Source organism: Abramis brama (genome assembly GCF_963993115.1).
Source record: "Abramis brama genome assembly, chromosome: 2".
NCBI lineage: Eukaryota > Metazoa > Chordata > Actinopteri > Cypriniformes > Leuciscidae > Abramis > Abramis brama.
Genome location: NC_139964.1, coordinates 1,115,712 through 1,140,477, shown reverse-complemented (window position 1 = coordinate 1,140,477; position 24,766 = coordinate 1,115,712). Strand labels below are relative to the sequence as shown.

General features: G+C 35.9%; 1 protein-coding gene across 2 annotated transcripts in view; it reads left to right on the top strand.

Annotated features, from left to right (window-relative positions):
• Positions 1 to 24,766, top strand: part of LOC311077432 (NACHT, LRR and PYD domains-containing protein 1 homolog) — a 146,277-nt gene that overhangs the window by 11,849 nt on the left and 109,662 nt on the right. The window contains exons 5-9 of one of the 2 annotated variants that reach the window (XM_084105887.1): positions 556 to 729; positions 818 to 991; positions 1,082 to 1,255; positions 1,346 to 1,519; positions 15,169 to 15,333. The exons of the other annotated variant lie outside the window; for it this stretch is intronic. Of the exons in view, the coding sequence (XP_083962013.1) occupies positions 556 to 729; positions 818 to 991; positions 1,082 to 1,255; positions 1,346 to 1,519; positions 15,169 to 15,333 (861 nt within the window). The remainder of the gene's footprint in view (positions 1 to 555; positions 730 to 817; positions 992 to 1,081; positions 1,256 to 1,345; positions 1,520 to 15,168; positions 15,334 to 24,766) is intronic. 2 annotated transcript variants of the gene reach the window in all.

Genomic DNA, 24,766 nt, shown 5'->3' with positions numbered 1-24,766 from the left:
ACGTATTCTTTCACGCAAACCATAGACGCGCGTGCACACAATATGACATCACACTCTATGCATATGTTTTACAACATAATTTAACATATACATAGTCCTTTAGACTCAAGGCCTCTGGGGATGATGGACCTGTGACTTCACCTGGGGATGTGGCCAGAGCCGAAAGTGGCAGTCTATGACCTCACGTCCCAACTCCATATGAAACAGATTCATTCTACATTATATCTTGGCCTTTATCTACTTGAAATTTATTTATTTTTTATATATATATATATTTTTTTTATATATTTACATTTTTGTTATAAAAACTACTTCAGTTTGGAATAACTAGGCTATGCTATGGACAAGGGAACCCTATGGTCAGTGACCGTCAAGCTGTTCATCCACCAATGTGGACTACTTCTCCACAACTACCACATATTTCACAATATTTTACTTTATTTTATCTTTGTATTGGCAATTATTTATCTATTTTCTTTTCTAGTTTTTAAGGTGCTACTGCTGAGAAAAGCACCCTGAACCCCAACTTATTGTGCTGTATTTACTCTCTTCTAGTCTTGTTGGCTGTAATCTCACTGGTCAGGATTGTGAAATTGTGTCATCAGCTCTACAATCCTCTAACTGTGTCCTGAGAGAGCTGGACCTGACGAACAATGCCCTGCAGGATTCAGGAGTGAAGATTATTTCTGATGGACTGAAAAGCCCACACTGTCAGCTGCACATACTGAGGTATTTAAAAACATATGAGAGATTATTTACTGTCTGCCGGTCATAATGTTGATGTGTGTTTGTAGATGGTCTGACTGTGTGTCTGTAGGTTGTCTGGCTGTATGGTGACAGAGGAAGGCTGTGGTTATGTGTCTTCAGCTCTGAGTTCACACCCCTCACACCTGAGAGAGCTGGACCTGAGTAACAATGCCCTGCAGGATTCAGGAGTGAAGATGATTTCTGATGGACTGAAAAGCCCGCACTGTAAGCTGCAGATTCTGAGGTATTAAAGAACAAATAAGATATCATTTACAGTCTGCCGGTCATAATATTGATGTGTGTTTGTAGATGGTCTGACTGTGTGTGTCTGTAGGTTGTCTGGCTGTATGGTGACAGAGGAAGGCTGTGGTTATGTGTCTTCAGCTCTGAGTTCAAACCCCTCACACCTGAGAGAGCTGGACCTGACGAACAATGACCTGCAGGATTCAGGAGTGAAGATTATTTCTGAAGGACTGAAGAGCCCACACTGTAAGCTGCAGATTCTGAGGTATTTAAGAACATATAAGATATCATTTACAGTCTGCCGGTCATAATATTGATGTGTGTTTGTAGATGGTCTGACTGTGTGTGTCTGTAGGTTGTTTGGCTGTATGGTGACAGAGGAAGGCTGTGGTTATGTGTCTTCAGCTCTGAGTTTAAACCCCTCACACCTGAGAGAGCTGGACCTGACGAACAATGATCTGCAGGATTCAGGAGTGAAGATTATTTCTGAAGGACTGAAGAGCCCACACTGTCAGCTGCAGATTCTGAGGTATTTAACCCTCTGGGGTCTGAGGTGTTTTCTGGGCCTTGGAGGTGTTCTGACATGCTCTGACATTTGTGCTTATTTCTGTTACTTGTGACATTTTCATGGCTAAAGTCTAATTACACTGTATTCAGCACAAACTCTGCTACAATAATATATCAGCAGCATGTGTGTAAAAGTTTGTTGTTTTGAGATAGACATTTATGCGTGGTTTGTGAAAATACAAAAAAAAATTCTCACTGAAATAAGGTCATGAAACCCCTACTGATTATTTCTTTACAAGACTTTTGAAAATTGTATGACGTAGCCTAGAATATTTGCTCCAAAACTATGTGAAAATCACCCTGACTGCTCATTCAGATAAGACAATATATTGATTTAAAAATTTTACGACGTGTTTTGTGTGAAAAAGCTTTATGCGGGAGCTCATTAATATGTAAGCTTTTCACACCTGAGAAAGACAAAGACACTCCCTAATGGCCCTATTAGCAGCTATCAGGCCCTATCATTCTGAGCAACCTTGCACAAAGAATGAGGAGATTTAAAAAAGAATGGCTTTTAGATTTTTTAGATTTTTTGGATTTATTTACAACACAACATAATCCAAAGATACAAAACAAATGACAAAAAAGCACTCATTGAAAACAATTATCCAAAGACAGAGACCTTTGTGCCATTCCTAAAAACATTGTACATACCTTTCATTTCCAAGGTGTTTGATTTTCACTTTACCATGTTCATGTACAGAGACTCATGTGAATGTTGAAGTCAGCAGGAGTGGCATCTGGGCCCTGAAAGAAAAAAAAAAAAAAGTGAACATACTGATATCAAGAGAAACTATAGGCCTGCACGATTTTGGGAATAAATTTTAGATTTTTCTGGTTAAAATTGCTTTTTAAAATTCACAGAATACACACATACACACACACATAAATGTTTCCAACAATATATAATATAATGAACACCAGGTTTGTTGTGCCTTGTAGGCTATGCGCAGTGCTGCATAAAATAATAATAACAATAACCATATCAGCCTATAAATCTTCCAAAATATTTCAGTAACAACTAAGCTAGAGAAAAATATATTGATTATCATGTTATTTCAAATGTTTCCATTCGTTATGATGATATGAAATGAGATAATAGTAAAAACATGACGCCGTTTGGTGCTTTTCAAACGCGATCGCGATCCAAATATGATGCATTCAAATGCGATCGCGCTCAAATATAAAACATTATGGTTACCATATACATATCTACATTTGAGCAGATATCCACAAACACAGTAACAGTAAACACGGGTCTAAATATTATAATATTCACCATATATCTAGCAACAGTTCAACTGCAATGTGAAATTTATGCAACAATAACAAACTAATATGTAAGAATTTCTTACCTTACATCTTTCTTGTCTTCAAATCGCGTTCTTCTTCTTCTGAGGTAATTCCAATGTAAGCTCACGGCGCGTCTTTCAAACTCAACGAAAAGCAGAGACTTGTGAAGTGTTTTGGTGTTTTGTTTCTGAGGTAACGAGCGCGTTCGCGTTCCATGTGGAGATTTGCATGTGAATATCTTTTGTGCGAGTGGGCGTGTTCAAATTAAAAAATAATTAGGAAGCGTTTGAGAAGCTGGACATCTTGTTGGTTTTATACAAATTACTTAAACAGAGAATATTTGTTTTCAGTTTGAATCCGATCATTTAAAAGTACACACTTAAATGTTTATAAAGGTATATGGCTCATAAATGTGTGACAAGTATTCGCTGAGTTTTGTTTCAGTTTATAGACATGCTCAAGAAAAAAAAGTTCACCGCGACGGAGAGGCAGAACGCACACCCTGTTTATTTTCTTTATTTTACAAAAGCACAATGTTTTGATTTGATTTGATTGTAAGTGGACACCTACAAAAGTAAAAATATCACAGATTCTTTTTTTATATTTCTTTTTTCTGTATGACCATAAATGACGGAGTAATTTAAGTTTATAGTGCTACAATGTGAAGAAAATACGGCAAAACGCGCCGGCGCGTTTGCCGACCTCAGAGGGTTAAGAACATATCAGAGATTTACCACACCAACACAGAAAAGATACAAAGGGACAGCTGAGCTGTTGGAGATTATGTGGGAAAAGGGAATCTAACCATTATCATATTTCTGGGCAGTGTCAGAAATTAACCCAGTTTTGGCAAGGGATTGAAGGAAATTTGGAAGCTGTTTTTGAGGTGACGATTCCTTGTAATTGTGAATGTTTACATCTGGCTTACATCATTCTTCTGGCAGCCAGTAAAAAAGTAATTACAAAGAAATGGCTAAAACCAGAGCCACTTACAGTTGATGATTGGATTGACATATTACACTATGGGCCCTATCTTGCACCCAGCGCAATTGACTTTGTACACCGACGCATGTATCATTCCTATTTTGCACCCGCGCAAAGCACGTTTTTCCCTCCACAGAAGCACGTCGCTAAACTAGGGAATGAACTTGCGCTCCCTGGGCGGTTCAGCGCAAAAAAGGAGGCGTGTTCCAGCGCAAACGTTCCTTCATGCTATTTTACAGGTTTAGAAAACAATTGCGCCACTAACCAGGAAAAAATTGTTTAAAGTCAGTGGCGCGTTGCGCATGTTATTCATATGTTATTTTAAGGGCGCATGCTTGGCCATAATCAATGTAGCGTGTGCACAACGCGAATACACTTTGATTCTCTCATCTACACAGAAGCAGCAGTTTTCATTTTTGCAAATCATACATTATTACGATCATGGGCGTCAGTTTGGTTTGAAATGTGCTGGGGACAGAGATGCATTCGGAAGTGCATTTTCAGAAGTGCTGGGTACAATGACGCATTCATTTTTTTTTTCTCTCTTTCTGTATGACCTCTCTTTCTGTATTTCTGTAGGTTATGTTTTGAAAGACGATGTCCTGTAGCTCAGGCACGGCCCCACTTTTATATTCTAATTTTGTCAATAATTATAAAAAAAAAAAACGCCAATAAGCTCATAATTTGTGCTAAAATAGTGTTTAGTTATAAAAAACATTTTAAAAATGCTGGTTATATTTTGATGTTTCTGCGCAAGTTCAGCAGACAGTGAGGTTCGGGTTTGTTCCGATCAGAGCTCGTGAGTGGAGAGCGCATTTCTGAATATTCCGCTCCGCTCGTTCAACACAGATGTCCTGTTGCCTGGTTCGAAAATATGTGGAATAAGGGCTGCTTTCGACTAAAAGTTTTTTCCTAGTCGACTAGTAGGCTAGTTGTTCATTTAAGTCATTCGTGGACAAATCGCCCCTTTATATTAATTTAATTACTTATATAGCCTACAGGAGCTTACGTAAGCCGCACTCAAGCGCACGACCGCACACATAAAGCTTGCCACAAAGAACCGGTAAAAGTAATGATTATGACTGCGTCTAAATGTGTCTAAATAAGCTGTGAATGTGAATGTGCATTATACGCTGAGTTTCGGTTCATTTATGAGACGAACTCCAGTTCACTCGCCGGCGCCTCCAATGTCGTGATTATCTGCCATATTTACTTCTTATTTAGGCTATTAAATCCAGGCATTTGGTTCATGAAACATTGATTAAAATTAAGATATAATTAATACAAAACGAAATTCAATTTAAAGAAAGGCAGCTGTTCTGTCTGAGGTCTCTGTGAAAGTTTTAAAGCAGTCTTTTACTGCCGCTTTCAGAGCACTCTCGTCCGTAACCGAGAACTGACACATTGTTTTTTCCCTCATAAATGCGAACACGGAAAATAAAATAAAATGAATATTATAATGTTTTTTTGTTGGGTCAGACAATGATTACCAAATTTCTCTCTCATATTGCTCCTCACAACCACTGAAAACGGTAAAAGAAATCGAACCAAAAGTCAAATTAATATGGACGGAAGTTAAAAGTGGTAAAATTACTCATGACGAAATCTGGTGGGTATGCGTCCCCCCCCGTCCCCCCCGAAATCGACGCCTATGATTACGATAGATAGATAGATAGATAGATAGATAGACAGACAATTTATTATAAAAGCATTCATCTAGCTTACACATTTACCCAAATTATCATACGCCTTTTTAACCGAAGTTAATTTGGGTGTGTTTCTCCATCCCCAACGTCCCTGACGAGAGTGTTGCTCTCCTCGGCTGTGAACTGCTCCTGGCGCGCGCCTGGCAAATCCGCCGTTATAATAGAAATCCGCTTTAGAAAAAGCGTGTCTGCTCTTAAAGGGAATGTGAGATGACGCTCTGATTGGTTTATTTCACGTTACGCCCAAACCACACCTATGAATAATGAAGCTACTTCAGACCAACCCATTTTAGATTTGCGCCTGGCGCAAGAGTCATTTATCCCGCCGGGAAAATAGCAACAGCGCCAAGACCCGCCCACAAAGTTACTTGCGCTTTGCGCTTTGACACTTGCGTTTCAGATCGTTAAAATAGGGCCCTATATATATATATATATATATATATATATATATATATATATATATATATATATATATATATATATATATATATACTACAGGGCCGTTGAATGCTTGAATCTGATTGGTTGACGAACGTTCTAAGGTGTACGTTATTTTCAGGGAAACGCACGGAAGTAGTTCCAGGCAGGTCTTGACCGCATTACAGTTCCATGTCACTTCGCGTAGTCAACTGTAATAACGGAAAGTAGGATACAATTCATAACAAAAGCATTGAAGCATTCAAAAGCATTTAGCCCCATGCGCTTGATCTGCAATTTTCAATGTCTAGCTTCACAATCAATAGAAACATGCAGTTTAATTTTAATAAAGTATATAGTCCTATTATAATCAATAGAAAATTAAACTGAATATAGGCTAAATAAATGGATAGTCCTGCAGCACGGATTATTATTGCAGATAATATAACAAATAAATAATTATTGATAGGCCTTACTTGTTAAAAGGCTTTGTGTTTCATTTATTTGGCTATAGTCCACTGTCATCTGTCAATAATGGAAAAAAAAGAATGAACGAATTAATTAAAACGAATTGAATTAATAAATAAATAATAATATTGACGCACATGCTTTTCTGTCTTATTATTGCAATATCTCTCTCTAATAACTGCATTAATAACTGCATAATGAATGTAATTTGATACTTATGACTTTTTGCCCAAAAAAATGCCCAAACGCGTGTTCAGTGCGTTCAGTCTGTGTTCAAAGTCGGTGTTTAAAATCTGCTGCAGTCGATGAAAACAGTCAGAGAATGTGTCAGCTAGTCGTGTGTCCCCAGCATTAGTCTGCTATCAGTGGTTCAAACCTCCGTTACTAACTCTAAAATGACTGACCGCATTACCACCTCGGGTGTGCATTATTTTTCTAATAATTCAATGGCCTGTCGTCAATTATTCCTTACACATATGTGTATATATATGTGTATATATATATATATATATGTGTATGTATGTATGTATGTATATATATATATATATATATATATATATATATATATATATATATATATATATATATATATATACATACAGTCATGGTCAAAATTGATGGCACCCCTGATAAATATGATCAAAAATGGCTGTAAAAAATAAATCTGCATTGTTTATCCTTTTGATCTTTCCTTCAAAAAATTCGCAAAAATCTAACCTTTCATTGAAGTAAAAGAATTGAAAGTGGGGGGTAAATCACATTATGAAATAAATGTTTTTCTCCGAAACACACTGGCCATAATTGTTGGCACCCCTAGAATTTTTTATGAGAAAAATATTTCTGAAGTATATTCCCATTAATATTTACATTTTTAAGCACACCAGGGTGACTAGGAACATGAAACTGTCCAGCTATGACTTCTTGTTTCACAGGAGTTTAAATATGAGGAAACACAAAGGCCAAATTCCCTGAATCATCAATCACAATGAGTAAAACCAAAGAATATAGTTCTGATGTGCAGCAAAAGATTGTTGAGCTTCACAAAATAGAAAGTGGCTGTAAGAAAATATCTAAAGAATTGAAAATCCCCATTTTGACCATCAGGGCAATAATTAAGAAGTTATAATCAACTAAAGATGTTACGAATCTGCCAGGAAGAGGACGTGTGTCTATATTGCCTTAATGGACGGTGAGGAGGATAGTTTGAGTGGCCAAAGACTCTCCAAGGATCACAGATGGAGAATTGCATAGATTACTTGAGTCTTGGGGGTCAGAAAGCCTAAAAAAAAAATTTCAAACAACCCCTACATCACCACATGTTGTTTGGGAGGGTTTCAAGAAAAATCCTCCTCGCTCCTACAAAACCAAACTCCAGCATATTCAGTTGTCAGACATGACTGGATCTTCAAAAGGGACCGGATTCTGTGGTCAGATGAAACAAAAAAAGGGCTTTTTGGCAGAAAATCCACCAGATGTGTTTGGTGCAAACAGGGATAAAAAGTACCCCATGCCTACGGTTAAATATACTGCTGAATCTTATATGTTGTGGGCCTATTTAATTGCTGGAGGTCCTGGATATCTTGTTCAGATACATGGTATTATGGATTCTAGCAAATACAAACAGATAAAAAATCAAAACCTGACGGCCTCTGCTAGAAATCTTATAATGGGCCGTGGTTGGATCTTCCTTCAGGACAACGATCCAAAACAAACATTAAAATCAACACAAAAATGGGTAACTGAGCACAAAATGAAGCTTCTGCCATGACCGTCACAGTCCCCTAAACTGAACCCTATAGAAGAGGAGTGGCTGAACTGAAGAGAAGAAGCACCAACATGAACTTGTGAATCTGAAGGATCTGGAGAGATTCTGTATGGAGGAATGGTCTCTGATCTCAGGTCAGGTGTTCTCCAAACTCATCAGGCATTATAGGAGAAAACTCAGAGCAGTTATCTTGGCAAAAGGAGGTTGCAAAAAGTATTTAATAACAGGGTGCCAACAATTATGGCCAGCGTGTTTTGGAGAAAAACATTTATTTTATAATGTGATTTCCCCCCCACTTTCAATTATTTTACTTCAATGAAAGGTTAGATTTTTGTGAATTTTTTGAATGAAAGATCAAAAGGATAAACAATGCAGATTTATTTTTTACAGCCATTTTTTATCATATTTATCAGGGGTGCCATCAATTTTGACCATGACTGTATATATATATATATTTGGGCGATTCCACAGTTTAGGGCTAACTGCAAGGACAACAGCCTGCAAAATCAATCTTCGTGGAGAAAGCCATTGTCCTCAGGTTAACATCCTGAGAAAACTTGGGGTACAGCTGTGTGAAAGGCAGGATAAATCTGGCAATGGTAAACTAGTAAACTTTGATCAAAGTTGAGTTGATGTCAAATTTAACATATGTAACATGGACGGAAAAACAGTGTAAGTTCAAGCAGAAAGTGTATTTAATCTAATTCAGTTTAATAAAATTCTGGTTGAATCCCAGTTCATGTTTTGCTTTGTTCCTAATTTGGTATAGTTATGAGTCAGGCGTTGTGTATGGTTCACAAAACTGGTAATATGACTTCCATGCAGGCAGGGTGGCCATCTAATATTATCTGTTCTATAAACTTAAAGGTGCATTTTTGAGTCTGGTATGTTCATAAACTGAAAGCCAGCAAAATTACTAACAAATACCACAGGTATATTTTTCAAATTTATTTGCCAAATGTAGAAGACAAAGGAACTCCTACAAGTGTGCTAAGTTATAACGTGTGTAACGTGGATGGAAAAAATTAAACAATCCTGCAAGATTGCCTCTGTAACACAAAATAATACCATTTCATGAAAACTGGCAAAGAATAGAACAAGTTCATAACATTAAAATAACTTGTCATCATACTATCAAATTTAAAGATCATACAGATTGTGTTAACGCACTATTAACGTGTTAACTTCGTCAGCCTAAGCTATATTCTTACGAACATTGGACAGAAAAAGAAAAAAAAAATCATCAAAAAAAACAAAACAGAAAAATGTCATTGACGATGTTGACTTTCATGTACAGCTTATTGAGTCAAAAATACGCAGAAAACAACGTTGGAAGTTGGATAGACTGAAAATTTCCGTCTAATTTACGAACAAGATGTGCAGAATTTGTCAAAATGTATAAAACCACCATTCATGCATGCTCTTTCACGATGAACGACGCTTTCGGTCCGAAACCACTCGCAATCATCCGACTTGCACACTCTTTTATCCTTTCTCACCACAATGGTCCTATTTAACCCTCAGAGGTCGGAGATCACGCCGGCGTGATCTGCTCGCTTTTTTCCTTATGAGTTGAATTGAGACCCCAAATACTCTTTTGACTTTGATTTTACAAAACAAGTTTCATACATCAATCGATTCTGTTAAATGTGTATTATTTTTGTGTATACTCACAATAAAAACAAAGTGTTGTGCTTTTTGCCAAATAAAGAAAAATAAACACGAAGCGAGTTCTGCCTTCTCTCTGCCAGTAAAGTCCATTCTGAAAAGTGTCCGAAAATGAGCAATAACTCAGTGAATACTCAGTCAAACAGGCATACAGACACACAGGCATGAAGCTTGAATTATCTTCTTTTAAATGAAGTAATTTATATAAACAACAAATATTCTCATCTTGTGAAATCTGTATTAAAAGAGAGCGATTCCAGTCGACCTCATTAGAGCTAATTCAAATGTAATGTGACTCCGCCCACGGAGAGCGCACGCTATTCAAACGCAAATGGCTGAGGTAATCCGCGCAATCCTGTGAATGCCCCCATATCAGCTCGAGAAAACCAAAACACAAGTTTATTCAGAACATTTCTTGTTTACAACGTCTCGCAGCGCTGTGAGGAATAATGAGGAATACGAGCTGAGGAATACTAGTAAGTTTTTCCTTCTCGGGTTTCTGTTTATGAATGAATGAACGGCATAGATGCACGCTGTTTACCACAGCTGGCAAAAAACAATATTACGAGACAGTTCTCCATTATGGACGCGAGCGCTCTAAAAAAAAGCACTACAAGACTTTCAAACTTTCACAGAGACCTCAAAACATAAAGTACAAATCCTTTCTTTAAAACGAATTTCGTTTTGTATCAATTGTATCTTAATTTTAATAATTTTTTCATTAACAAATTTCCTGGATTTAAAGTAAATATAGGCTAGCAATCACAACATAAGGTGCTTGAACTGTGTGAATGAATGATGTTTTAGCAAACTGTATTGCTATACTGAGATGAGTAAAAATCGACTGAAATATGTTGAAATAAAATGTAGGCTATTTGTATAAGCAACGTATTAAACTGCAAATTAACAATATGCCCTAATATTTTATGAAAACAACGTTACACAGTCAGGCGAAATATGAAAGACAACATCTTGTTGACTAGATTTGGGTACACTTTTTACTGTAGAATATACTGCCACGTCAAATAAGCTTTTGTTTAGCAATTTCTATATATAAATTACTATTTTTGTCAAAAATAAGTCATCAACTAAGATGTTAGCTGTTCCAATGTTGACTAAATTCAAACTAATGAATACATAGATAAAAAGTAGGCCTATAATAATTTTTTTTTACAAAGAAAGAGTACACTTGAAATATTGTTGAAATTGTAATTATTGTTGTAATTGTAACCTTTTTAATAAAATAGCAAAACATATTTACAAGATATAGATGTAAGCAAAATCTTAAATGGTCAATATAAGTCTTCTTCTAAATATATCTTTTGTCCTTGCATTGTGGCTCAGTCAGTTTCACACCTGAGTGAATGGCTCATCATTATGCAGAGTGGGTGGGACATTGTATTTCTCAGGTGTAAACCACTCCTCGTTCACGCCCCCCTCGCATATTGGCTTTCCAAGCAAAACCTGTTTTACATCAATTTAAATCAATGTATGGTTTTATGTGAACGATAAAGCAAGACTATTTTCACATAATTTTGAAGAAAAAATTCTAGGCGAGGACATCCATTAGTCAAAAGTCTTATTGACACATATTTACTATGTGTTTTGTGGCCTTATTTCAGAAATTTTAGTTTTTAGTTTTTTCAATATCCATGCATAAACATTATTCTCTCAAAAATGAAAACATGTACATACACATGGCTCACATATTATTGTAGCCCTGTTTGTGCTTTATAGAGTGAATTTACACCTTTGCCATTAATATGTTTATAAGCAACTGAAAAAAGCACAAATGTCAGAACATCTCAAGGGCCCCAAAAACAGCCCAGACCCCAGAGGGTTAATGTTTACTTAACCAAAGTTTACCACGTTCGTATCATTTTAACGTTCATAAACTTTTGGACAGAATCCACAAACTTGCCCACATTCGTCGAAATCCGTGAAATCCTTTTAACTTTTCCTCCCGCGCAGAGCGACCGTGACCTAGACAATCTTATTTCTGACATGAGAACCGTTGAGACATTAGGAGATGGAAATTCAGCGTCAGAATAAAATGTTTGAGCGTTATGATTTTTGGACAGAAAATCTCGGCCCCTGTTTTGTCCCGATTTATTAACAATTTATCATGTAGCAACGTATATGAGAATTTAACCCACACAAGATGTTTTTATCGTTATGCTACTGATAGAATTACATGGAAAAATTATATCTCCGCTTCCTTTAGAATCATATTTTAACGTGCGTAACTGCTTGGACAGAAAGTGTAACGAACGTTCGTAAATGTTTCCTTTGCATCGTGGTGGATTAAGGGAATTCTACTTTCAGTGTTAGTAGTAGTATTTTGTAGAAGACACACCAAAATAAATGTTATGCGCCAAAATTCAGGATTTTATTAAAGGAAATGAAAGAAATGACTTAGGAAAAATCCAGATGCACTGAATGTCCCACCCTGACATCCGCAATTTCTGGGGACTAAAATAAATAAAATAAAGTCTCATTACACGATAATGCCAAGGCTTAGTGGGATAAAAGTAACTTTATTATTTCTTACATCTATCTTTAACAAAATAGTGAACTAAAAAAAAAAAAAATGACAACAACTGGGTATTATTCAATCTATATTGTTCATTACACCCCTTGTGGACAGAAACTGTGGAATTGCCCATATATATATATATATATATATATATATATATATATATATATATATATATATATATACAGTGCAATGCATAAGTGAATACACCCATGCTAAAGTTGACTAAAAAGAGGAATAAAAAATCATATTTTGGCTTATTTAAAAAATTAGGAAAAATCCAACCTTTAAGGACACCAATTTTCTTTGTGAATGAATAATGTATCGTAAATAAATAAATGTTCTTCCTTAAAATACATGGTGCATAAGTGAGTACACCCCTATGTTAAATTCCCATAGAGGCAGGCAGATTTTTATTTTTAAGTATTTTTTTACATTTTTTTTTAGGATACTATGCATCCTGATAAAGTTCCCTTGGCCTTTGGAATTAAAATAGCCCCACATCATCACATAGCATTCACCATACCTAGAGATTGGCATGGGGTACTTTCCATAAGATCATCTCTCAATGCAAATCAAACTAGCTTTTAGGCTAACTGAAATAAAATCATGCCAATCTCTAGGTATGGTGAAGGCTATGTGATGATGTGGGGCTATTTTAATTCCAAAGGCCAAGGGAACTTTATCAGGATGCATAGTATCCTAAAAATAAAAATAAAAAAAATACTTAAAAATAAAAATCTGCCTGCCTCTATGGGAATTTAACATAGGGGTGTACTCACTTATGCACCATGTATTTTAAGGAAGAACATTTATTTATTTACGATACATTATTCATTCACAAAGAAAATTGGTGTCCTTAAAGGTTGGATTTTTCCTAATTTTTTTAATTAAGGCATTAAGTTCAATTTCCAAAATATGATTTTTTTATTCCTCTTTTTAGTCAACTTTAGCATGGGTGTATTCACTTATGCATTGCACTGTATATATATATATCCCTCTGATGGTCTTCGTTTAGCAGTCACACTGGGGGCCTTCCCGGTCAGAAGTGACCGGACACCTAAAAATTAAACTTCCTCCATCCCAGTAAAAACCAATTCAATTTATTTTTGTTCTATAATATTTATTCTTTTTAATTTAGAATTTTGAGACAATTTGATTGAACTTATTAATATTTATGCAATATTTATAGTCCATTTTTTGGCATTGAAAATAATGATGATTTTTTTATTATTTAAAAAAAAAAAAATTCTATGCAGTATTTTCGGGTAAAATAGAGACTAGGCTTTCATAAAAAAAATTATAATAAAAAAAAAAAATCAATTTATTAAACATAAAATTAAATAAAACATGTTATTGCATGGGTTTACCACTAGATGCCTGTATAGCTCTAAATGGAGATGTTTGTGAATTCTAGTTGTTTTTGGACCAAATTACTTACTTTTAAGATGTGGATTGAATGTATTTTTTTAGAAATTCTCAAATAATACTTTTTGCCAAGGTTTATAACATTTTATTAATTATTATTTTAATAATTATATTAATTATATATATATATATATATATATATATATATATATATATATATATATATATATATATTAATTATAATTATTATTTATGTTATGTTTTTCACTCTTGATGTTTTAGAGTTCCACCCCTTCATTGCTGAGCACTTTTTTTCTGCATCATGGCTGATTTGTAGCGAATTTTTGTGTTTTTGTCAATTTCCCATTCATTTCCTATGGGGGTCATTTTTGACCGAAGACCAAAATCATGACTAATTTTTTACAACCACTTAGCATGCTCGGATCATGAACTCAATTTTTTGTGTGTTCACATACCTAATGCCAGAAAAGTCACCAAGTTTCGTAACATTCCGATGAAGCTGTGATTTTTAAAAATTCAAAACAGATTTTTGTAATCTGAATTTATTGGTGTGTATGTGTATAAAAGTGTGTTTGTGTGTGTGTGTGGGTGGGTGTGAATTTTTTGCACTCTTGATGTTGTAGAGTGTCACCCCTTTACTGCGGTGTACTTTTTTTTAGAATCGTGGCTGATTTGTAGATTGTACAGACAAAAATTCAGAGAATTTTTGTGTTTTTGTAAATTTCCCATTCATTTCCTATGGGTCGGTCATTTTTGACCGAAGACCACGAGTGTGACTCTTTTTTTTTACGACCACTTAGCATGCTCGGATCATGACCTCAATTTTTTTTTTGTATTCACATACCTAATTCAATAAAAGTCACCAAGTATCATAACCCTCCGATGAAGCTGTGATTTTTAGAAATTCAAAACAGAAAATTATTCGGTCAGAAATCAATATATATATATATATATATATATATATATATATATATATATATATATATGTATATGTGTGTGATGGAAAAGATTTCCTTTTCCTTAAGAACCCAGATAGAATACGTTTGTTCAATATGGAAAAAAATTATTGATTATATAAAACCAATTCGCACTGACCTTTTTTATTTTAATAATTATAAGTAATAGCTCCCCTTGTTCTTGTGTAAAACACAAAACATCTGTATAAGCTTGAGTATTTCATTTCCATGACCATTGGTAGACATGATGGGTTATAATGCTGTCTCTGTATTGACGTATATGTTTTTGTTTTATTGTAAAGAAGCATTTCTGCCTTGATAAATGTATATATTTGTCTGCTGAAATTGAAAAAAGAACATATAAGAGATTATTTACAGTCTGCCAGTCATGTGTGTTTTTGTAGATGGTCTGACTGTGTGTGTCTGTAGGTTGTCTGGATGTATGGTGACAGAGGAAGGCTGTGGTTATGTGTCTTCAGCTCTGAGTTTAAACCCATCACACCTGAGAGAGCTGGACCTGAGCTACAATCACCCAGGAGTCAAGCTGCTCTCTGGCAAACAGATGGATCCAAACTGCTCATTGCAGATACTCAAGTATGTGGGACATTTAAATCTTGTAAAACACTTTTTGTTTGTAAAGGCAATATGCGCAAGGGGCGTCAACGATCATGCATATTTAGTGGTTCACACCTGAGGAGACAATGGGGCCCGCATACTTAATGAGCCATTCATTCAGGTGTGTCACCTATAGCCACAAGAAAGAATGCAAGAGCTATATATATATATATTCTACCAAATTGGTTCACATTTGGAAGCATCTCAATTTTTTTTTTTTTTTTTTTTTTCACAAATTGTGCTTGCAAATTGTATAATATCCAAGGAAAACATGTCTAGTAATTGTGCAGTTAATTCTCATACTGTATTTTCAGTTTTGGAATATGTATCCTCTCCCCAAATTTGTCAATAATAAAACACAATAAAAATGATCTAAAGAAAAGGCTTATATTTACCTTTTAAAATTTGTTTACATCTACCTTGTAAATATATTTTTTTTATTAAAAAGTTTACAATTACAACAACAATTCAAGTGTAATCTTTCTTTGTAAAAACTAAAGTATACATTTTATCATACATATTTCAAAGTTAAGGATTCATTACTTTGAATATAGCCTACATTGACAAAACATACTATATTTAACATATTAGCAAAAATTGGCAAACAAAAGCTTATTTGAGGTGGCAGATATTTTACAGTAAAAATGTGTAATCTATCCAAAACTAGTCAACGAAATGTTGTCTTCCATATGTCAGTAACATAGGTCTTTCGTTTTTATTATAAGGAATATAAATGTTAATTTGCAGTTTAATACATTGCTTATACAAATACATTTTATTTCAACATATTTCAGTCGATTTTTATAGCAAAATAGTTTGCTAAAAGCGAAACATTCATTCACACACAGAAACGCAATTCAAATTTAAACCGTCTTTTTGCGAGCTGTGGTAAACAGCGCATCTCTGCCGTTCATTCATTCACACAGAAACGCGATTTACTTGAGAATGAAAAAAACTTACTACAGTATTCCATCCGTTGCTCCTCGAAATACCAGCACTTCTGAGTTACATTTTCCATTATTATTATTCCTCACAGCGCTGCGAGACAGTGTAAACAAGTACAATGATCTGAATAAACTTGATGTTTTCTCGAGCTGATATGGGGGCGTTCACAGGTTTGCATGGATTGCCTCATTCATTTGCGTTTGAATAGCGCGTGCTCTCCGTGGGCGGGGCAGATTACAACGTAATGAGCTGAGATGGGAACGACTGAAATCTCTCTCTTTTCATAAAGATTACATAAACAGAGAATATTTTTTTATAATTAAAATTACTTAATTTAAAAGAAGAGAATTCAAGCTTCATGCCTGTGTGTCTGTATGCCTGTTTGACTGAGTATTTGCTGAGTTATGGTTCATTTTCGGACGCGTTTCAGAATGGACTTAACTGACAGAGAGGAGGCAGAACTCGCATCATGTTTATTTTTCTTTATTTGGCGAAAAGCACAACACTTTGTTTTTATTGTGAGTATACACAAAAATAATACACACTTAACAGGATCGATTGATGTATAACACAAGAATATAAGATAAAAAGTAATTTTTTTTAAATTTATTTTTATTTTTCACTGATAAGGAAAAAAACGAGCCTATCGCGCCGACCTCAGGGGGTTAAAGGGGGTTCTTGCACAGATGGACAAACGTGAAATATGCTTGATGCTAGCTTTGTGATTATACCGTATTTTCCGGACTATAAGTCGCACTTTTTTTAATAGTTTGGCTGGTCCTGTGACTTATAGTCAGGTGCGACTTGTATATCAAAATTAATTCATACTGACTGACATGAACCAAGAGAAAACATTACCGTCTACAGCCGCGAGAGTACAAATGCTGCTCCTGTAGCCTAGCCCTGAAAAAATTTACTGAAAACAACTGAAAAACTGAACAAAAGACTGAACACAAACAAAATACCCTCAAAAAGAAAAAAATCTCCATGTTTTTGGTGCTGATGCGGTGGTGACGCGTTCATGTAACATGTAAGGGTGGCGCTGCCAATAAAGCTCCTAAAAGCTGTCACAAAGAACCAGCAAAAGTAATGATTATGAATATGTCAGATATAGCAAGGAGACATTTTAATTGTTTATTAATAAACAAGTGTTTTCTGTGTCAGTGTCGGCTGCAAAGATGAAGATGACGATGCTGACTCCCGATCTTCGCAGTAGTGAACGCGCCAGAGAGAAATACACATTTCATACAGATTACATAAGCAGAGAGCAGAGCAGTCTTTTTTCTTTCGTTTTGAATTGTTCTGTTTAAAAGTAGACATTTCAAGCTTTCTATATATGTCTCAGGTCTGTGAGGCAAGTAGGCCAACGTATATGCTGAGTTTCGGTTCATTTATGAGATGAGCTCCAGTTCACGTGCCAGCGCCTCCGTGTCGGGATTATCTATTGTCTACTATATTTACTTCTTATTTATTAAATCCAGGCAAGTTGATGAAACAGATTAAAATTAAGATACAATTAATACAAAACGAAATTAAATTTAAAGACAGGCTTTGTGCTTTCTGTTTGAGGTCTCTGTGAACGTTTCAAAGCAGTCTTTTAGTGCCGCTTTCAGAGCGGTCCCGTCCGTAACACTGTTTTTTCCTCAATGCGAAAAAAAAGAAAAAAGAAAATGTATATATATATATATATATATTATGTTCTGTGGAGAGCCAACCCTTCTTCATCCGGTGGGTAGTATTACTTTTGGTTTGCAGTGTATTTCACAGAATTACTAAAAAATATTTTGCCACCTAAATGTTAAAGATTTTTTTGTGTCCGTAACGCGTGTGTATTTTCCTCATATTAAATATAAAGATGTAGAGATATTTTTCTAATGTCCCTTTATTAAGGGAATATGGATATATAAATAGACGTTTCAATATATTGGTATTAAATGCATTTTCTGAGAATTTATATTTCAAGTTTTGACTGCAAATGTCACGTCCATAACGCTGTAATTGCCCAATTTTAAAGAATTTATCAGTATTTATTTATTTATTCGGTTTCATATCGCATATCGTTACAGCCCTAGTTAATGTGTTACGTTAACATACCGGACACCTCTTCAGCCTGTTCTGTGTGCTATTGTGTAGTTGAATAACTTGCCTTTCCAGATTAAATGTCTGTTCTTGGTCTTGGATTTTGTGAAATAAATGTCTAAATAAATGCGCCTTATAGTCCAGTGCGACTTATATATGTATTTTTCCTCTTCATGATGCATTTTTTGACTGATGCGACTGATGCGAAATACAGTAGCCTATGCGAAGTTCGCCAACTATCACCATGATTTTGAGGCGGAGGAGGATGAAAAGGGCCATCATTACAGCCTGCACATATGCTTCAGTTATTGTGTGCGAGAGAGATCTCAGGACTGGTGGGAACATACAACACGATCTCATGAAATTGCGTATCTATACCACAAATTTTATTTCTCGTGCCATTTATATGCCAAAAATAGTTTCTGCATGCAGATATGCACTGGAAACCCCTTGTGTACGATTAGGGGTGTGGAGTGCGTGTGTATTTCACGCCATAAAGTAAATATCATATGCACGTGAAAACTGCGTATCATATGCACTCAAAAACTATTTTTGGCTTAAATGGCAGAAGAAATAAAATTCGTGCTATAGATACACACTTTCATGAGATCGTGGCGGGCTTTAACGAGGAGCAGCGGGTCTGAAATTTTAGGATGAGCAAGCCAACCTTTGATATGTTGTCAACGTGTGTCCACATTCCTCTCCTACGACGACACAATGTTTCATCGGGCCATCCGTCCCTTTGCAGATGCGTGTCGGGGTTTCTCTCATCCTTAAACCGCGGATATGTAGCCTAATGCCTCAAAAAATCGGATCTGTCTGTTTACATGATAGTAGCATTGGCACATATCTGATTTATTTCCACAAATGAACGAGGCCTGAAACCGATCTCGAAATATCCGAATGCATGCATTTTTTTTCCTGTTTACACGGTCATAGAAAACATCCGATCTGTGTCACATATGAGCAAAAAATCGGAATTGAACCCGGTAGTATTTTCGAATGACCGTGCTTCTCTCCCTCATGTCTTTCATCCACATGAGCCAAAAATAAATTTTCTGGCTTTTCACATTTCTACTACATAAATGACCCAATTTAAATACACATTCATCTTTCCAGCAGTGAATTATCCCTTGAAGTAAGTTCAGTGATGTTTCATTTTTGTTGTAAAAAAGGTATTAATTTAGTTAATTTATGTATATTTCCGCTCTGGAGAAAACCGTGATGTCATGGTCCAGCTCGGTTGAGTTCTAATATGCATTAATATCTAATATGTTCTAATATTCAGTCAATGTTAATTAATGTTAATGTAAAATTAAATGTCCCCAGCTAAGCAAGCCAAAAGCCAGTGGCAAGAAAGGTGAAAAAAGGTGACAGTGGCAAGGAACCAAAACTCCATCAGGGCCGAATGGACAAAAAAACCTTGGGGAAAAATCAGGCTCAGTCGGGGGCCAGTTCTCCTCTGGCCAGCGAACGAGCAGTGTATGATTATGATTCAGGCAGCATTACAGGTCAGAAGTTAGATTGGATTGGAACAATCAGAATATTATCCAGTTCCATCTGGTTGAAGACCAGAGTCATCATCCTGGTATGGAGACTGTTTTGTTGAGGATCAGAGCCAATGGCTGTCGTGTCAATGAGGCCTTCACAGGGGAGAGTCTAGTTGGCACAATCTCTGCTGACACTTCAGGGATGCGTTGTGGTCGTGTCTAGGCGCAGGTCCACCATCTGATCTGGATACGGCCCGGATCCGGCTGATTACAGTAAACCTAAGAATAAGCAGAAAGATTAACATTAGCGTAGATGCCATTCTTCTTATGATGTAACGAGTACATTGGGTGTTATAGGAAGTGTTCCCGGTTCCGGCTGACCAAATTTATGCAGCCTAATAATCATTTAACTGATTTGTATAATAAGAATGTATAGGTTAAAGAGATGTGTTTTTTGTCTAGCTTTGAACTGACAGAGTGTGTCTGCTTCCCAGACAATGTTAGGAAGACTGTTCCAGAGTTTTGGTGCTAAATAGGAGAAGGATCTACCGCCAGCAGTCGATTTAGATATTCTAGGTATTATCAACTGGCCGGAATTTTGAGATCGCAATAGACGTGAAGGACTATAATGCGTTAAGAGCTCGCTCAAGCACTGCAGAGCTAAACCATTTAGTGCTTTGAAAGTAATCAGCAATATTTAAAAATGTATACAATGTTTAACCCTCAGGGGACCACAAACGCGCCCGCGCGTTTTGCTCGTTTTTTTTTTTTAGCAATGAAAATAAACACCAAATGATCTGTTAATTTTGATCTTTCATTTTCGTGTAATACATCAATCGATCCTGTTCAGTTTCTATTTTTTTTCTGTATACTCACAATAAAAATAAAGTGTTTTGCTTTTTGACAAATAAAGAAAAATTAACATGATGCGATTTCTGCCTTCCCTCTGTCCGTGAACTCCCATTTGAAACGCGTTCGAAAATGATCAATAACTCCGCGAAAATTTAGTCAAACAGGCAAACAGACCCACGGGCATAAAGCTTGAGATCGCATCTGTTAAATGAAGTAACTTATATAAAAAACAAATATTCTCAGCTTCTGTAATCTGTATAAAAAGAGAGCGACTCCTGTCGAGCTCATTTACAGTAATGTGACCACTCCCCGGAGAGCGCGTGCTATTCAAACGCAAATTCTGAGAACTATTGAAGATCTGTGAAACGCCCATCAGCTGTAAACACAGCGCGTCGCGATCGAGTGAGGCATAATATAGCCTACCTTATGGAGAAACGATTCCTCAGAACAGTGCTGATATGAGGAGCAATATCTCCTGATATGAGGAGCAGATTCCGCTGAGGAGTGAGGTAGGCTGTTTTCTTTTCTCACGTGTGGAATAACGTTATGGAATAACGTTAGTGTAGGCCTATGCAAACCGCAAAAAGATGAATCGCATTTCTATAATATGACTCGCCTTTCTGTGAGATGAATGAAGGGTACATATTTGTAAAGACTGTTTAGCCTAAATATGAATCGCGCGTCTGTGTGTGAAAGAATAAACTGCTTTGCTATAGCCTACTGAGATGAGTAAAAATCCACTGGAATATGTTGAAAAAAATGTATTTGTATAAGCAACGTATTAAACTGCAAAAAAAATACTATTTTTGTCAAAAATAAATTCATAGACTAAGATGTTAGATGTTCCAATGTTGGCTATATTCAAACTAATGAATACATATGATAAAATGTAGGCCTATAATCTTTTTTCTTTTTTTTTTTTACAAAGAAAGAGTACACTTGAAATATTGTTGAAATTGTAATTATTGTTGTAATTGTAACATTTTTAATAAAATAGCAAAACATATTTACAAGATAGATGTAAGCGAAATCTTAAATGGTCAATATAAGTCTTCTTCTAAATACATCTTTTGTCCTTGTATTGTGGCTCAGTCAGTGTCACACCTGAATGAATGGCTCATAGGCAGAGTCATTATGCAGAGTGGGTGGGGAGATTATGCAGAGATTATGCAATCTAAGGTGTAAACTACTCCTCCCCCTTGCATATTGGCTTTCCAAGCAAAACCTGTTTTACACCATTTAAATCAATGTATTTTTTTTTTGTGAACGATAAAGCAAAACTATTTTCACATAATTTTGAAGCTAGAACACAAAGGGACAACATCCATTAGTCAAAAGTCTTGTGGACACATATTTAATATGTGTTTTGTGGTCTTAATTCAGCAACTTTCATTTGAATTTTTTCCAATAACCACGCATAAACATTATTCTCTTAAAAATACAAACATCTACATACACGTTGCTCGCATATTATGGTAGCCCTGTTTGTGCTATATAGAGTGAATTTACACCTTTGCCATTAACATGTTTATAAATAACTGAAAAAAGCACAAATGTCAAGGCATGTCAGAACATCTCAAAGGCCCCCAAAACACCGTGGTCCCCTGAGGGTTAATAGGGAGCCAATTCAGTGTTGACAGAATGGGGCTAATATGGTCATACTTCCTGGTTCTGGTAAGAACTCGAGCTGCTGCGTTTTGGACCAGCTGTAGTTTGTTTATTAAGCGTGCAGGGCAGCCACCCAGTAGAGCATTACAATAATCTAGCCTTGAGGTCATGAACGCATGAACTAACTGTTCTGTATTTTTCATTGAAGGCATATGACGTAATTTAGATATATATTTAAGACAGAAGAATGCGGCTTTACAGATACTAAACACGTGACTTTCAAATGAACGATTGGTATCAAAGAGCACACCAAAGTTTCTAACTGACGACAAAGACTTGACAGAGCAGCCATTAAGTGTTAGACAGTTTTCTAGGTTAGTATGTACAGAGGTTTTTGGTTTAGTCATTAGAAAATCTGAGAAATTAAGAAATAGTAAATTACTTGTCATCCAAATTTTTATATAAGATATGCATTATCTGTTAATTCCTTGAATTGCCATGTTTCATTGGGGCGTGAAGAGATATAGAACTGGGTATCTTCGGCATTACAGTGAAAACTAATCCCATGCTTCCTAATGATATCTCCCAAGGGTAGCATGTACAGAGTGAACAGCAACGGTCCTAGTACTGAGCCTTGTGGTACGCCATACTGAACTTGTGATCGATGAGACATCTCTTCATTTACTGCTACAAACTGATAACGGTCAGATAAGTATGATTTAAACCATGCTAATGCTAAACCACTAATGCCAACATAATTTTTGAGTCTATTTAATAGAATGTTGTGGTCAATGGTATCAAATACAGCACTAAGATCAAGTAACACTAATAGAGAGATACAACCACGATCAGATGATAAGAGCAAATCATTTGTGACTCTAATGAGAGCAGTCTCAGTACTAAATCCTGACTGGAAATCCTTTCAGATTCCATTTCTTTCTAAAAAGGAACATAGTTGTGTGGATACTGCCTTTTCTAGTAGCCTATCTTTAAAAAAAGGGTAGATTTGAGATTGCCCTGTAATTGACTAATTCTCTAGAATCAAGTAGCATTTTTTTAATAAGAGGTTTAATCATAGCCAGCTTAAAAGTTTTCGGTACATATCCTAGAGACAAAGATGAATTAATGATATTAAGAAGAGGATCTATGACCTCTGGAAGCATCTCTTTCAGAAGCTTAGTCGGTATAGGGTCTAACATACATGTTGTTGATTTAGATAATTTAACGAGTTTAGTAAATTCTTCCTCTCCTATTGCAATGAATGAATGGATTTTTTTCTTCAGGGAGACTACAATGCACTGTCTAATGCGATACTGTAGTAGACGGTTACATAGTTATCATTTTCTCCCTGATATTATCAATCTTATAAGTAAAGAAGTTAATTAAGTCATTACTGCTGTGCTCTTTGGAAACTTCGGACGTAAAAGCTTTATTTATTGTTAATTTAGCCACTATATTTTTACTGAAGTCTACGCAAGCATATTGATCAATGCGTTCGAAACGCGACTGTGAAATCAATTCACATTCACGTTTCTTAATTTTGCATTTGCAACAAGTGACAATTTAAATGCTTAAAAATATAACGCATAATCCAAAGATGCTGCTCTTAGATACTGATTAATCACACAATTTAGGTTAACCCTCAGAGGTCGGAGATCACGCCGGCGTGATCTGCTCGCTTTTTTCCTTATGAGTTGAATTGAGACCCCAAATACTCTTTTGACTTTGATTTTACAAAACAAGTTTCATACATCAATCGATTCTGTTAAATGTGTATTATTTTTGTGTATACTCACAATAAAAACAAAGTGTTGTGCTTTTTGCCAAATAAAGAAAAATAAACACGAAGCGAGTTCTGCCTTCTCTCTGCCAGTAAAGTCCATTCTGAAACGCGTCCGAAAATGAGCAATAACTCAGTGAATACTCAGTCAAACAGGCATACAGAAACACAGGCATGAAGCTTGAATTATCTTCTTTTAAATGAAGTAATTTATATAAAAAACAAATATTCTCATCTTGTGAAATCTGTATTAAAACAGAGCGATTCCAGTCGACCTCATTAGAGCTAATTCAAATGTAATGTGACTCCGCCCACACACACACACACTCTTGCGTTCAAAGGGAGGATGATGCGCACACACACACACACACTCGCCTTCAAAAGGAGGATGAGTCACACACACACACACACACACACTCTTGCGTTCAAAGGGAGGATGATGCACACACACACTCTTGCGTTCAAAGGGAGGATGATGCGCGCACACACACACTCGCCTTCAAAAGGAGGATGAGTCACACACACACACACACACACACACACACACACACACACACACACACACACACACACACACACACACTCTTGCGTTCAAAGGGAGGTTGAGATACACACACACACACACACTCTTGTGTTCAAAGGGAGGATGATGCACACA